General features: G+C 32.4%; 1 protein-coding gene across 2 annotated transcripts in view; it reads right to left on the reverse strand.

Annotated features, from left to right (window-relative positions):
- The window catches only part of LOC132704097 (chondroadherin-like protein), a 104,587-nt gene that overhangs the window by 45,083 nt on the left and 44,163 nt on the right, over positions 1 to 15,341 (reverse strand). Inside the window, exons 1-2 of one of the 2 annotated variants that reach the window (XM_060673861.1) lie at positions 11,732 to 11,969; positions 6,095 to 6,267 (exon numbers count right to left, since the gene is read on the reverse strand). In XM_060673861.1, the coding sequence (XP_060529844.1) occupies positions 6,095 to 6,178 (84 nt within the window). In that variant the 5' untranslated portion in view covers positions 6,179 to 6,267; positions 11,732 to 11,969. Of the gene's footprint in view, positions 1 to 6,094; positions 6,268 to 11,731; positions 11,970 to 15,341 lie in introns of those variants that run through there. The other variant, XM_060673862.1, reaches the window with a different exon arrangement.

A 15,341-nucleotide genomic window follows, 5' to 3' on the forward strand; every position in this document is an offset into this window, starting at 1 on the left:
TTGCTCTGTTGTAGGCGGCCATGTCATATCAAATTCGGCACCGAAGACATGCGCTACAGATAACCTTATCACATATTCATTAATTGAAGTTTATATGGTAATAATTAAGTCCCATGGGTGAACTAAAATGCTAGATGCCGTACAACGTATTTCCCCAGGGGCATTATGAAGTTCGGGTTACTGATAATTGTCTATTGTATTACTGGATGGTGTTAATGCTGAACTAGAGTTAATCGAAAACTATCTTGACCTATTTTAAAGCAGACATAGGAATTCATGTTGACCGGTGGAGTACGTGTAAATATTTTCGAAACTCCAATCGAAGAATTGGAGGAAAATCTCAGCATCGTTTTATAGTGTCACGTAAGTACGTTTTACCGCTCGGCTGAAAATATTCACATTTAGTTTTCTACGTGACGGCCTTATAAAATCTCCCATCGGGATCTAGAAGTTACCCTAATTTATTTATACGGGTAAAAAGTTGTGGAAAAAATTTCGCCGGTATCACACGATTCCAAATCATGAATGCAGTTCTTGAATGTTTTGAACGACTTACATGAAATTTGAATTGTATTTATTTTTTTGTCATTGAAAAGTCTGTAGAAACCTGTTACGATTCTCAATCGAAAGTTGGTGAGGGACATAGTGAAATTTATGTGCCCATTGGTGCTTTCGGTGGACTCTGTCATCCGCACCCGCCCTTATGTCAATATAATTGCTTAAGAAATTATAAAGTATGAAAATAAATGCGAAAAAGTCGGAAGAAGTGACGCAATCTAAAGAATTCTAAATAAGGACGCTCAAATAAGACATAAATATCCTACACAAAAGCATTGTAAGTGGATTTATGTTTATAGATTACACACTTGGGTTCCCCATTCATTAGGAGCCCACATTATCATTAAATAATGAAAAAATAATATTAAACTTATGAAGGTTAAAAGTATTTTAAAGGTTATTAGTCCTGTAAAAATGTTTCTTTTTCTTTCTTTGGTTTGACTTTCCCACACTCAGTGGCTCCTATGTTCTTTCCTGTTTTTCTTGTACCTTTAATTCGAATTCTTTTAAAAATATTTTAAACCTTGCAGGAATCTAAATTTATTAACCTCCAATAAGCATCGTGGATTCTCCTGAACTACCTTTGAGAACGAGTTACGTATTATATTTTGGAAAGGGATTATTAAATCGCAAACCGTGTGTTGGTCCTAAACAATATTAACTTCCAGGTACAAACCCGAGAAGACGAACAAAAAGAAATTAAAGTCCCTGGCTTTTTATTACACCTGAGAAGTTACGTTAACTTTAAAAACTGATATATTTTGGAGAGACTCTCCCGGGACTTGGCGAAACGCACAAAGTCATATTGAGTTTGCTCCTTGGATTACTAACAAGAGTATTAAGGGCCTGGAACTCGAAAGTTTTTAATGATTGCCGTGGTGTTTATCCGTCACTTGCAGGCGAAAGTTTGCTTTGTTTAGTTCACAAAGGAGTTGAAAATCGATGAGAAATTTATTTCTTTTGCTGGTGGCTAACAACTTTGCCTGTTGAAGGTTTAAACGCCGCTACCGTCAACTGCGGTCATTTTCCAAAGTTCTTTCTGTGTTGAATGTAAGAGTTTGAAAATGCATTTTCAACGAGTTTATTTTAGAATTTTAGTTATTGAAGAAGGCTGCATATAAGTAATAAAATAATATTTCAATCGCATTTTTTTGCAGCTTTAAGAAAAAATCCGAATTCTTATTTAATTTTTTTTGTTTTTGTCGAATTTGTGGCAGACAATTATAGTGTTATATAGATGATAATAATTGAAAGAAAAATCTAATTAATTTTACAGGTGAGGTTAAGTTCGAATTTTTGCATATCTATTGAAACAAAAGACAGAAACTTGCGGAATGAATCTGGATGTTCTCTACAACCCTCAAATTTGATGCCTTTGATTTTCCCGTACTGTTGTTAATTAACGTTTTAGTTAAGATGTTTTTGAATGGAAATTTATACGTCAATGAGAACATCTAGCCGCTATAAAAGTTTGACGAAATCAGAGAAACTCTCTCCTCCAGTTCTTTGTATATTTGTGTATACAAATATAATATAAACATTCTGGGAACCGTCTCCCTATCCTCGATTTTCCGGGCTCCAAGAAAAGTTTAGACTTATTCTTAGCGAATGTGTTTCCCTCTGCTTGTGTTGTTCCACTTTTGGGGAGGTCGGGCCTCTTTTATATATTATATAGCGACGATAAACATAAAATTGTAAACTGTGGAGATCATTGGGAATAACTGCACGAACAACCGTAGCACTTAAGGTTTGCCCTTTCGTAAAATTGCTTTGGGAAGAAGCTTATGCCAGTGGCGTCTGTAGAGGGACAAGAGATTTAAAACTTAAATGTTTCATCTTAACAATTTAAATTCTAGATCAATCAATAATTCGACATCACTAAAATGAAAATATTTCCGGTTGGCCAAATAAGCTTTAATTGATACCAGTGGTGTGACACAAGGGTTATTAATATAAAAAAATTAAATTAGTTTGTCCTTTTTTATTCAGATTTTTAGTATGTGGAGCCTCAACTTTCATTGGTAAATATCAAAACTTATAACGTAATCATCTACCTAGAAAGGGGGACATGTCAATTATCATCTTTCATAATGTGCCAATTTTTTTTAATTTTTCAATTTTCTAAAAATAGATTAATATATAAAGGGAATTGCTAACTAAACGGAGCTTTAAAGGAGGCGATATTTTTTTAATTGATTCGTTAAAAATAAAAGTCTCCAAATCCCGCCAAAGCCGCATTATTCATTGTTTCGGGTCGCAAACATGGTTTCAAATTGAGTTTTTCTCTTTTTAAGCGCTAACGGAAACAAATTAAAAGCATCTGCAAATAGAAGTTCCGTACTTAATAAACAAAAAGGTTTGTTTTCTTTTGCGGTCGTATAATTGATTCCCGGGGACGAACAAATGAAAGGGGAAAACGCTACGGTGGACCACCGTCGTATTTGCGTTTTTATAAGGATTTCGTATACGATGCGATATTTTTCTCTAAATTGTGGAAACTTGTTCGTCCCAACTAAGAATGGCCAATAAGAAGGAAACAAATGGGTATGTTGAGAAAATAAGTCAGAATTTCGTCTTGCAATTGAGTTTTTGAAAATTACCGCTTGGGGAGCCGTGTTCTAACTGAAATTTAAAATGTAAGTAAATATTAAAACTTTTATAAAAAATTGAGGAGCTCGGCCGAAAATATGCTTTCAGTTTCTATGAACCAGGAAGATACGAAACAAGGTTTTTCGTAGATATTTTAAGTTGTCTTTGTTGCGAGTTTGGAATTTAGTAAAAATAGGGCTAATTTTTAAGAGGGAAAGAATTTTACAAAATAGGCAGTTTTGGAAATGAAATAATTTTAAGACACGATCCCCTTTTTCCTCCAAGTAGGTCGTTTTTTTTAAACATTTACATGAAAACCGGACAATTATATTTAACCTGATTCCGCATCGATACTTAGTTAGGTCCAAATTGGATAAAAAAAGGATATTTTCTTGTAATCTTATTAATAATAATTGTTTAGATCAATGGTCGGCAACCAGCGGCCCTTTGAGCGTGACAAAAATGCGCACTAACAGAATCATAGTGGGAAGCTTGTTAGTGTAGCATTCTTTCATTTCTCCAGTTTGCCACTGAGTTTATATTGACAATCGTACGACGTTTGACTACAATAGGTGATGTGAAATACATGTTATTTTTAATTTAAAAAAACAAAAGTGAATATGATCAATTTGAATCTTGAATTCAAAAAAACTAAAATTGATTCTTTACAAAAATCATTAGAAGCACAACAAAAAGTAATGAAAAAATGTAATTATTGGTCAAGATGTCTTTACATATTTCGAAATTAATTGCTGAATATGAGAAACCATTTACTGATGGAGAATTCATTAAAAAATGTATTTTGGTTGCTGTTAACGCAATTTGTGCGGAAAAAAATAAAAAAAAATGAAGATACTAATTGGTGTGCACGTAGTGAAACTATAACTGTATCAACCGATATGTTTAATAAAATAAAAGAAAATTCTTTACAACTTGAATATTTCTCACTAGCACTTGATGAAAGGAACGATATAACCAGCACCGCTCAATTGTTCATATTTATCCGTGGAATTGGTAAACAATTTTGTGTAACAGAAAAACTTGCAGCATTAAAAAGCCTCCATGGGAATACAAGAGGTGAAGACATATTTTTGAAACAATTAGATGTTTTCAATATGTGCGGTCTGAAGTGAAAACAATTAAAAAATGTGACAACTGACGGTGCAAAGAATATGACGGGTCGCAATACTCGTTTGGTAGTCTTAAGTAATAAAAAAAAATTAAGGAATTCAATATTACACAGGCTCCTCTATAACTTCATTGTATTATTCGACAACAGGCAAATGTTTTTGGCAGAAAAATGCAATAGAAGGCCAGAATTATCAAATTTTGGTTGAAAATTTTCGACAAATCGGTTTCAAGATTTTTAGAAAATATTTCAAAATCGTTTAAAACTTGATATTTTAAAAGCACCAGATAGTTTACAAGAGTTAATGGATTTGCATTGTAACAATATTTAATTGTATTTTATTTAAATCTACCAGAAAAAATAATGATATGTATATTTTCAAGAATCTGTTTATGCGAACAAATCTTTTCAGGAATGAATTCGGTAAAATCAAAGTATAGAGCGTGGTTGACGGATGAAATTTTACATATCTACAATTCTGCAGGATCCAAATGAATTCAACAAGATTCAAGAATAAAAAGGGCATTGAATTTCAATGAATGAATAAAATGAAAGATAAACTAATATCTTATATGTTTCGTATTTACATATTTATTTATATGCAATTGGAATTTTATTTTCTTTTTCTGTTTTCTTTAATTAAAGGACTGCACATTTGGATGTGCGGCTGGAATAACAGTTTTGCTATGAGAATCTAAGGATAATAGAGATGCCTATCAAACAAATTCATGTTAATTTCGATAAATAACCTGCAAAACTTAGAAAGATACATCAGTGGCATGACACGCATTTTATACAAGATCTATACTTGCACTAGTTGACCGTGATGGTCGAATTTTAACTGCCCCTCCCTGTAATTTTTCGTATTATTCGTTACGGTAAATCTTTCCATCTTTTCTTTTTTCGCTTTAACCTAATTAATAGTGAAAAAATCCTATTGTGAAATAGTCGAAGTTATTTCTGATATACCTTTATCGAATCATTTTATGCCAACATAGAAGTAGTTTTACAATTCGTTGCTGTCGGGCGAGTTGGGAATAAAATAGTCGAAATAAAATTTTTGCGGAACGCCGAATCATGAAAAGGTTTGGCGATGTTTCCAAGAAACAGGCATATTTATACTTTGTGTATTGTAGTGAACCAATTACGTTTCCATAGAAATTACCTGTGCTTTTATTTGACTGTTACGTTGCTGTTTTTTTATACATTTCCTGTATTTTACATTTAACTGAGGTTTATTTACGACTGCGTCAATCTCTGAGCCAATTTTTGTCGGTATTCATACTCATCGAATACATTTTGTATTTGTTTTACTCAGTACTCCTTTTCGAGCATTTTCACAAAGCACGTGATAAAAAGAAGCATAATAAAATTGACATTGACGTACGATCACAGTCGGTCAGAATACTCCGAGCAAACAGATTTACGTACCACTATTCAAAGCCCTATTAACGGTTTTGATTTAGTTCCCTCATATCTAGGTCTAATTAACGAACGATCCATAGCAAAAAGTTAGGTTGGACGGAAATAAGGAACGCAGTTACTGCTTTCAGAATGCTCAAATTCTTGATCCTCAATTCAGTATAATTTAGTAGGATATGGAAACAGCACCTGCATTTGGTTAAATCTTAATATTTTGAAACGAAGTTTCTAAATTACTAATAAATCCACCCTCCATGGTCCAGTCCTAGTATTTCTACACAGTACATTGCATGTTATGAGTAATTGCAAACATTGTTTTTGCCTGTCCTTCATATGCAACATTTCGTAGCTCAACATGTTAATTGAACAATTTTCGATATTTTGACCATCGCTCACCTCGCACGTGGCCAGAGCGCACAATCCAGCCAAACACACGGCCCAGGTCCAGCCTCTGACCGGCCGCGTCCTTACTCTGGCCATGCTCTCTGCGGCGACCCCCCTGTGACGACGCCTCTGGCTAAGCCATCACATTGGGCAGCCTCCGATCCGAGTAATGCACATACGGGGATCTAAAACAAACGATTCAATTACTAATAACAGTATCACAATATCAAAAATGGAAAAGCCCTTAATAACATTGAAATTGCTGAAAATGTGCTTTTTTTTCAATATTATCATATGGTCTGATTCAGAAAGTGCGTTTTGATTGGCCACAGCTAACAAAACAGATGCTTAATAGGTTTTGAAAAAGCACCATACAAAATAAAGCGATATAATGTTTAATATAATTGTCAATCAAAAATGCACTTTTCTAACTGTGTTCTTCAGGTTTTCTTTATTATTAAATTTGAAAATATATCCGTTTATAAGAAAACTACAACTAATATACAGTCAGCGAAGAAAAAAACGGGGTACTTAAAACTGGATTCAACTTTAAAGTTGGCTTCCTCGTAAACCACCCGTTTGATGATGATTTTTTTACAGTTCCTCAGTAATGATGTTATCACTTTTTTTTTTTTCAAATTTGAATTTAAAGCGAACGTCTCTGATGAAGCTGTGAGAACGTCACAAAAAATATTAAAAACTAAGCTTAAATCTGGAACTTAAAGTAAAATAAAAATTTAATAACAACAAAGCAAACTGACTTCATTGATAAAGTTTGCAAGAAGAAGTGGAATGGCATAAAATTATCTAAGTGCAATTAGCAGATCATGAAGGGTGACGGGTACAGCATTCTGGTGACGAACTCGTTTATAAAGTTTGCATGAGAGGTGCTCAATTTTTATGTATTTATTTATGTATTGTCCGTAAAAAGTTGCTTCAGCTTTTTTTCTAAACGCTCTCAAACAGTTTTCATTTTAGATTTTGAAAAATATTGCAACGCATTTAGTGAAAGCAGCAACCGCAATTGGTTTTTTACAAACTGCGAAAAAGTAGTTCCCCATTGTACTTTAATTTTTAATTTTGCCTCCCGCATCTAACTTTAATGAGGATATTATGGTCACGAAGTTGTTGAGCCTCGAGAAGTTTTCCTTCTTTTTTTATCCTTTTCAGGGATAACAATTTAAACGTAGAGTGCTGGAGATGATTTACGGCGCAATTTGCAAAAGTAATGAGGCGGATGAACATTTTTTGAACAGGAAGCATAATATAAATAAACTTGAATACAATCGCAGCGTCGACATTTTACCGCAAATTGGATTTTGCGAAAGCATTTATTTGTTGACGTTTCAGATAAGCAATTTTTACATTACAGTTACCATTTAATCATGACAAATTTTAAAAAAATAGAAGAATATGCGAAGTATCACTCAAAGGCTACTTTTAAAATTAACCTTACAATAAAAAAAGCAGATACTTATGAACATCAAGTAATAAACAATCGGGAAACATCCGAAATCCTTATACCAGCCATATGTTAGGCAGCTTTACTTGGTTCTGAAGTCACCTTATATTCTATAGAATCTGAAAATACTCAATATTTAATATTATTATTTAACAAATGACTCTTCAGTGAGTGTGGTGTGAGATCTGAATAACATAATCAATATGACCTACATTCAATCCATTTTGTTCTTCGATAAGTAAGAAATATATTCATATTTGTGGGAACTAATAATTCTTGTATTTGCCCAAAACATTTTTTCGTATTTGTTTTTGATTTTTTTATATATTTAATTAAGATTAACGAAGGAAAGCTGAAATATATTAGATCGGAATAGCACAAGAGAAAAAGTATTTTCAAATTGAATCCGTTTTAAATTACGAAGAAAGACATCCTTTCATTGTATAAATGAAACAAGGAAATAAATTATGTACAAGCTGAAATTAGGAAAAATTACTGGATAGTCCAGGGAAGACAGAGAATAATAGCTATTATAGAAAGATTTTTTTTTACAAGCAACTGAAAGGAAAATCGGGAAGTTGTGTATTAGGTTTCAGACGTTTTATCGCCAGAAATGGTGTGTTAGCATTGTTTATTCAGATAACTCAAAACCTTTTAAACGGACAGCTTAGGAATTAGACGAATATTGAGAAATAATAGATTTCATTGAAAATTTAGTATCGAAAGCGGCCAATCACAGTTGTGTAAAGTCAACTGATGATGACAAGTATTTTATTATTATTATTATTACTAGCGTTATTGTTGTTTGTATTCTATAAAATCAATTGGTAAATGGATATGGATAGTTTTTATCTTTATTGTTATTACCTACATCATATTTCAAGCCATCGACAAGGAAGCGGCAGCTTATCGATACATAATTTTTCGTGATTGTCATTATGCTTTTTTAATGAAATTTTATAAACTCATGTTTTTTACATCGAGTTGAATAATTTGCAAAAACAATATCAATTTTCATATGATAGTGGTGGAAACAATAAAATGGCAGATTTCGTTAAACCACATGTCCGCACCACAATCGAAATATTAGTTTACAGCACATAACCCTCCCATAAAGCAAAATAAATTTTAATTTCTGGTGCTATTCTGGCGTTACGTTCCCAAGCGCATCGAAATTCGCCATAAATTCGTTTTATTTTTATGGAAATGTAGGAAAAATATCGCAGACGATTATTTAACTAACTGATTTTCGTCAATAAAAAATTTCGTCGATTTTCAAAAATCAACAGTTCCCAGAGAAATGATCGAAACGAGTTGAATTTTATTTTTCTCGGAACAAAAGGTTCGTGTTTCTGAAAAACACGCCATGCAAAGGTAATAATAAGTAGGCAAAGGAACGGGGCTGCTTTAATAGGCTAACAGGTCTTGACTCATTTATTTTTAAAATGGTTAATATGGTTCTCATGAGAATTATTTTTAGTTACGTTGTAAGTTCACGAACTTTGTATAAAATTAATATATACAAAATATTAAATACAGATCGACAAATTAAAACACGGACACATTAAAACCATTATTTCCTAATTAAATTGCTTCCGATTTTAAAAAAGGATGTTCAAAAAATAACATACAAATAAAGAGATAGTCTCGAATTTCTTAAAGGGGATTTAATTTGCAGCATGTTATTTAAACCCTCAGTATCTCGTTTCATCAGTCTTTGGCCTGCGATCAATAAACTGAAGCTTAGACCGAAAATTTTAAGGGTTTTTTTTATCTTGATATCAGACATATCTAACTTAAAAAAGTCAATATTTGCTTATATATAGCAAAATTAGTTTTGCCTAGATTTGCTATCAAGTAAATAGAAAGTGTGTCCTACGTATAGATATTAGAAAATAATTTTGAGTGGTTTATAACAACGACCATTCCGAAAATGCATTTTACAATAAAGAACATTAACGTGGTCTATTTTTTTCAAAGATTTGTATAATAAATAGTAGGAACCAAACTTAGCCAATTACTTATTGCTAAACTTTGCCAACACACAATTTTTGTGCACAAGATTATTCAAATTTTTACTGAATTGCATAATACGTAGAGGAGATACTTTGGGGTTGGATAAGGAGATAGAGAGGTTATCATCAATTACAAAATAGCACTCACAGATGAGAAGATTACCGTCGTAATTGGCACTGGAGATTACAAAAAGTATTTAAGTCGACCCTTGAGTGAAATCGTTGAGAATCCGAGCTATTGAGGGAAGGAGCTATTTAGTAATGTGACTACTAAAATATCGTTAAAGAAACACTGATGCAGATCAGAGGAAACTTGCCGAATATGTTCTAGTTTGTGTAAACTCCGTTGGAAAATTCGGTACCTGCAGATGTTAATCAACAAAGCATCAGTGGAATTGTCAGTAATAGTTTGCTCTTTGCACAAATCCGTTAGCATCAAGCAAAAGCACCTTAGTGCATTTGGAAAAAATCTATGAAAGTGATTACTCAACTTTCATTAATTCATTCTTCCTATTTACCCTGCGTATTTGTACGATGCTTCCGTCTATAGTTTCGTTAAAAAGTAAACAGACATTTGTCAACACAACACAAAATAAGACAGGAACTAGTTGCATCCAGAGAGATTAAAATGAAAATCAGAAGAAATAGCAACGTTTCATGAAAATAAAAGGAATTCATATCGAATTTCAATGCGCCTGTTAAAGTAACGTATAGGTGCGTTATGCGCTGCAAACTGACTTTTTAAATGTTGTTTAACGAAATTTGGCATTTTATTGTTTCCACCACTGTCATATGAAAATTGAATTTTTTTGCAAATTGTTCAACTCGATGTAAAAATATAAGTTTTATAATTTTCTAAACAATCATATATTTACTTCAATAAATGATTTAATTAGCTTCACCAAGAATAAAAACAAAAGGAGTAATAGAAAGTTGAAAACCCAACAACTTGAATTGCTACAAAAAAGGGGAGAATATCTTAAACGAGAAAAAAATGGATCTTATTTACTGGTTCCACCACTTAAGACAAATATGAAAGTAAATCAAACATTGGCCTTCTAACATAGATTTCTAGATATTTTAAAATATAAAAATCAAATTTTAGTACAGTAATGTGATAACAAACAGTACGGGAACGATTTTAAAAAAATATATTTTATCTAAATAATATACATAATTATTTGTATATAAGTTTTAATTAACAACCATCCAACTTTAATAAAATATATAAACAAACCCGCCACAAATATGTAATGAATTTTTATGTTATTTATTTCAACAAATATTTACTACTGAAATGAAAAAAAATTAAAATTAAAAACTTTTCTAAGAAGAACATGGGTATGGGACACAGACTATGTTATACAGAATCACAAATTAATTGCTTTAATAGTCTATAGGCGTAAAGAATAAATCCTTAATATTGTCCAATTTTATGTAATATTCAATATACAAAGGTGACTTCAAAACAAACTAAGTAAAGCTCTCTAATATGGCTTCTATATGAACAGCGATTTTTTCATAATTGATTATTACTTGATGTCCATAAGCATTTTTTTTATTATATAAAAAGGTTAAATTTAAAAGCAGACTTAATAGTTTAACGATCGTCGTGATACTTCCAATAAATTGAAATATTATTGTTCTCGCCATCGTTCTTATCTTTGCTCTAAGCTAATCAATTTTATAAATATAATACAAGATGTTTTATGCTGGCCAGTTTTAAGTAGCAGAGTTCTTTGCAGTTGAAGTATTACTCTACTGTCTTCTTCTCAAACATGGGCTGGTAATACGTGTCCAATATGATTTTGTTCACAGTAGTAAACTTTTGTTTCCCAAAATATATAACTATTTCAATAAATCTAATAAAAGCCTCATTGAAATATAATAATTAGTCTTGCTGTATTAATCGGCGGAAACATTGCATCTACATGAAATATGCAACCAATTATACGCTCGTTTCGCTCACTCAGAGAACAATGAATTTGCGCACTTGAGATGCAACAAGCCACTTTGCTCGTCATTTTCAGTTGAGTTTTGCATTTTGCAGGAAGAACTTTTTGAACTGGCATTTGCAAAGCTTTCAAGTCGAGCATTTTCCGAAGCGATTCCAGCAATTTTAACGAAATAACACTCGAGGCTTCTGTCGCGCAGTTAATGGCGTCGTCTCACCTTGACACGAGGCTGTAGCTTTTCCCCAAATGTATGTTTCCTTTGAAACTATAACACACCCACGACGACGCACCCACTAAAACACTTTACAAACAAATATTTAACGAATACGCTGTTCCGCCGCGATATCAAGTTTTTCCAAAAAAGCAGCTTCGCATTTTCAATGCCGGTTTATTTTCGCTGCACTTAAAATCGGTTTTGTCGATAAAAATCCCATCCGTAAATTATCTTGAGACGATGGAACAACGCCCGTATCCCAAACACCAAGAGGTTTAACAAACAAAATTTTAAGCGTGTCATTTGCTGAGAATTGTTATTATAATGGACGGCTTCCTGTCAATATTATAGGATAAAAGTGGACCCGATGTTTAATGAATTGATATTATTATCTACACTGCGAGACGACGACATGTTCCAACGGTACAAGCTAGTTCTCTTGTTGAACGTAATTCTAAACGGTTGTGTTAGATTAGAAACATATTCGAAATGTTCATTAGGCGTGTAGTCATAGATAGATCCATACGTGCACATATTGTGCCTGTATAATCGTGTCTATTGCTGATATTACGTTTCTATTAAAACCTATCGACGACAGTAGTTCGTCATTGCGCAAGCATTTTATATTCTTCACTTAGGTTGAATTTTTTTTGACAGTTGAATGTCATTAGCTGGTGACTCTTGGGTTCATTTTGTGAAGAAATGTGTTCTGAATTTCTCAACTTTTGAGATTGCGACAATTTTTTAAAAAATAATACATTTTATTAATATATCTGCCATATTTAAATGAAATTTGCTGTACAAACATTAATTCTAAAAATTAATTGAACAAAATTAAGAAGCAGTATTAAGAATACGGTTGGAATAATAAAACATTTTTAATGCGTTAGTCTTAGCGGGACAATAAAAAATAATAATCGGTTTATACTCAAAATAATGTTAATAAACTTTAAATGTTGTTGATATTAAAAATGAGTCTGATTGTTTTAATTTTATTAAAAGTTATACCAAAAATCAAGACTTTCATGAAAACCCGTTAACAACCGTAGCTTATTTTCAGTGAGAGTCATGGGCCCAAAATTTATTTGTTTTCTTCTCATCTTCCACTGCTTCACTACTGTCACTATTACACCTGTCTCTATTGATATTCAGAGAGTGTCGAGGATTGTCATACTTCCACACTATCAAACCATTCCACAAATTTTTCGTTATTTCTTTTATAAATCCTCTATGTAAATTTTAAGTTGAAACATTTTTTAGCTTATTTTTGTTTCAGTCTGAAATGCGTATGCTCATTTCTTTCCTACTTCTGAGAATGTTTCTATGTTTAGTAAGGCTTCTGCAGAATTGGACGGTACTGTTTCTTGTTGCGGCTGAAGGTCAAGAATAAACAATGTACTTGACTGACATTTCATAATCACTCAGCAGGAACTTATTTACTTATTTGTTATTTGGTTTCAACAGACCATTTTTTCCCGCAACAGCATATAGTGAATTTCTTCATTTTTGAGAGTTGTGGTCTGTTCATAGATATAAGAAAGTGACCAATTGCTTTTGAATGGGATTATCCAATTTAAATCCAGGTTAAATTGTTTTTAATATTCTTTGGTTTGGTATACTACTTAGTTTAAATTTATTAGTAATCATTCTTAATTCGTGTGTAACACAGCGTGTGTTGAATCGTGTGCGATGAAAGTGATCAAGATATAATACGGCGTAAAATTCAACAGTTATACGAGGAACAAAGCGTGCCTACATTAGATATCTTAATTAGGAGGCTTGAAAAAGATGAAACCGGTATTAAATGTGGCTGAAGTACCTTATGGAAGTGTATTCAACACATGGGTTTTAGATTTTAAAAAATTGACAAAAGGCAAGTTTCAATAGAATCTTTTAGAATTCGGAAATGGCGACTGGAATATCTAGAAAAAATTTGGATTTACAGAGACCAACAATTATTTACTCGGATGCGACCTGGTTCGACACTTATGATACCACGAAAAAGGGTTGGGTTAACTCAACTGATAAGTGTCAAACAAACGCGCCATCAAAAAGAGGTAAAAGAATAACTATTTTGCATGCTGTCTCTAAAGATGGTTGGGTTCCAAATGGATTTGTTCTGTCTGCAAAAAATATTAAAGATTCTTCTCTGGATTACCATGAAGACACCACCGCTGATTTATTTGAAAGTTGGTTTAAAAACAAACTCGTTCCAAACATTCCTCCTAATAACGTAATTCTAATAGACAATGCAAGTTATCACACTAGACAGTTGACTAAAAACCCTTCCTCACGTGACACAAAAGCAACAATCCAAAACTACATGTATAATAATGACATGTATTTCCAAGAAGATAATACCAAAAAGCAATTAATTGAGGTTCTACAAAGCTTGAACCTACAGAAGGAATACGTCTGTGATAATTATGCAAAAAATCTAGGGCATACAATTTTAAGGCCACCTTACCACTGTATATTTAATCCCATTGAACATGTTTGGCACCAACTGAAATCTGTCGTTCATCGTAACAATGTTTTTCCGCGTGTTAACTCCAATGTCCTCAAACTTATAGGAACCGAAGTTTTTAACCTCCCTCCACAAAGTTGGGCAAATTATGTTAAACATATAGAAAAGGCAGAACAATCGTATATCCATATCGCAAATAATAAATATAACAAATAATTAGAACAGGCGATGACAGCGATAGTGATACTGATATATTATGTGATTAATTTTAAATAATTTAAGTAGGTAATAAAAATAATTTGTAAATTTATTTTAGATTTAAACATAAATACATACATAAATAAATAAATATTGTTTAGTATATTTCCTAACAAAACCCCAAATAATTAAATTCTAAGCAAAGTACGGACCTGTTCGGCCATATTTCATTCTTACAGCTTGCCCGGGTCTTTCCTTAATTCGTATCAGTTAGTCACTTTCTTATATCTATGAACAGACTTTAAATTTATATTTTCTAGTTTCCAACACATATTCTTTGGCTTTTCAATTTGTATCAGATCTTTCACACTGTAAATAGAGCTAATGAAATAAACCCGAAAGTTCTCTTTTTTCAAAGACCGTGTGTAAATTTCGTTTCTATTGACTTGATTACATTTTTATTTGGCAGGATGTGCACTGCAATGATTTATGTGCCTTTCTTTCGCCGTTGCCTGAGCCATAGTGGAAAAAAAGACCACCCTGCATGTCAGCGGGTTTCCAATTTTAGCTGCCAACCTGGAAAAATGAATGACGGATTGCGGAACAGGTTGCCCCGCTTTATTACGGTGGGATTCGTGTTTTGTATTTACGGGTTGACCGATGAAGTAAGAAACGTACATTTTAAACAAAAAGCGGACAAAAATGTAATGCGAAATACAATAGAGTTAGAATAAAACGGAATTTCACAAAAAATAAAATTGAGTTGTTATCAAGTGCCACTAGAAAAGTATTAAGCTGCAATATTATATAATAAGTACATTATATGGGAAATTAACAAACATTTTATCAAAATCAAAACATAAATTCTTCCCATTTAGATGAATTTCAAGTTGTTGTTACTTTTAAAAGCTCCAAAATTCAAATGCATTTATAAAATCTTTCCGTTAC

The sequence above is a fragment of the Cylas formicarius genome, unplaced genomic scaffold (genome assembly GCF_029955315.1).
Source record: "Cylas formicarius isolate icCylForm1 unplaced genomic scaffold, icCylForm1.1 PGA_scaffold_6__28_contigs__length_40554024, whole genome shotgun sequence".
In the NCBI taxonomy this organism is placed as follows: Eukaryota; Metazoa; Arthropoda; class Insecta; order Coleoptera; family Brentidae; genus Cylas; species Cylas formicarius.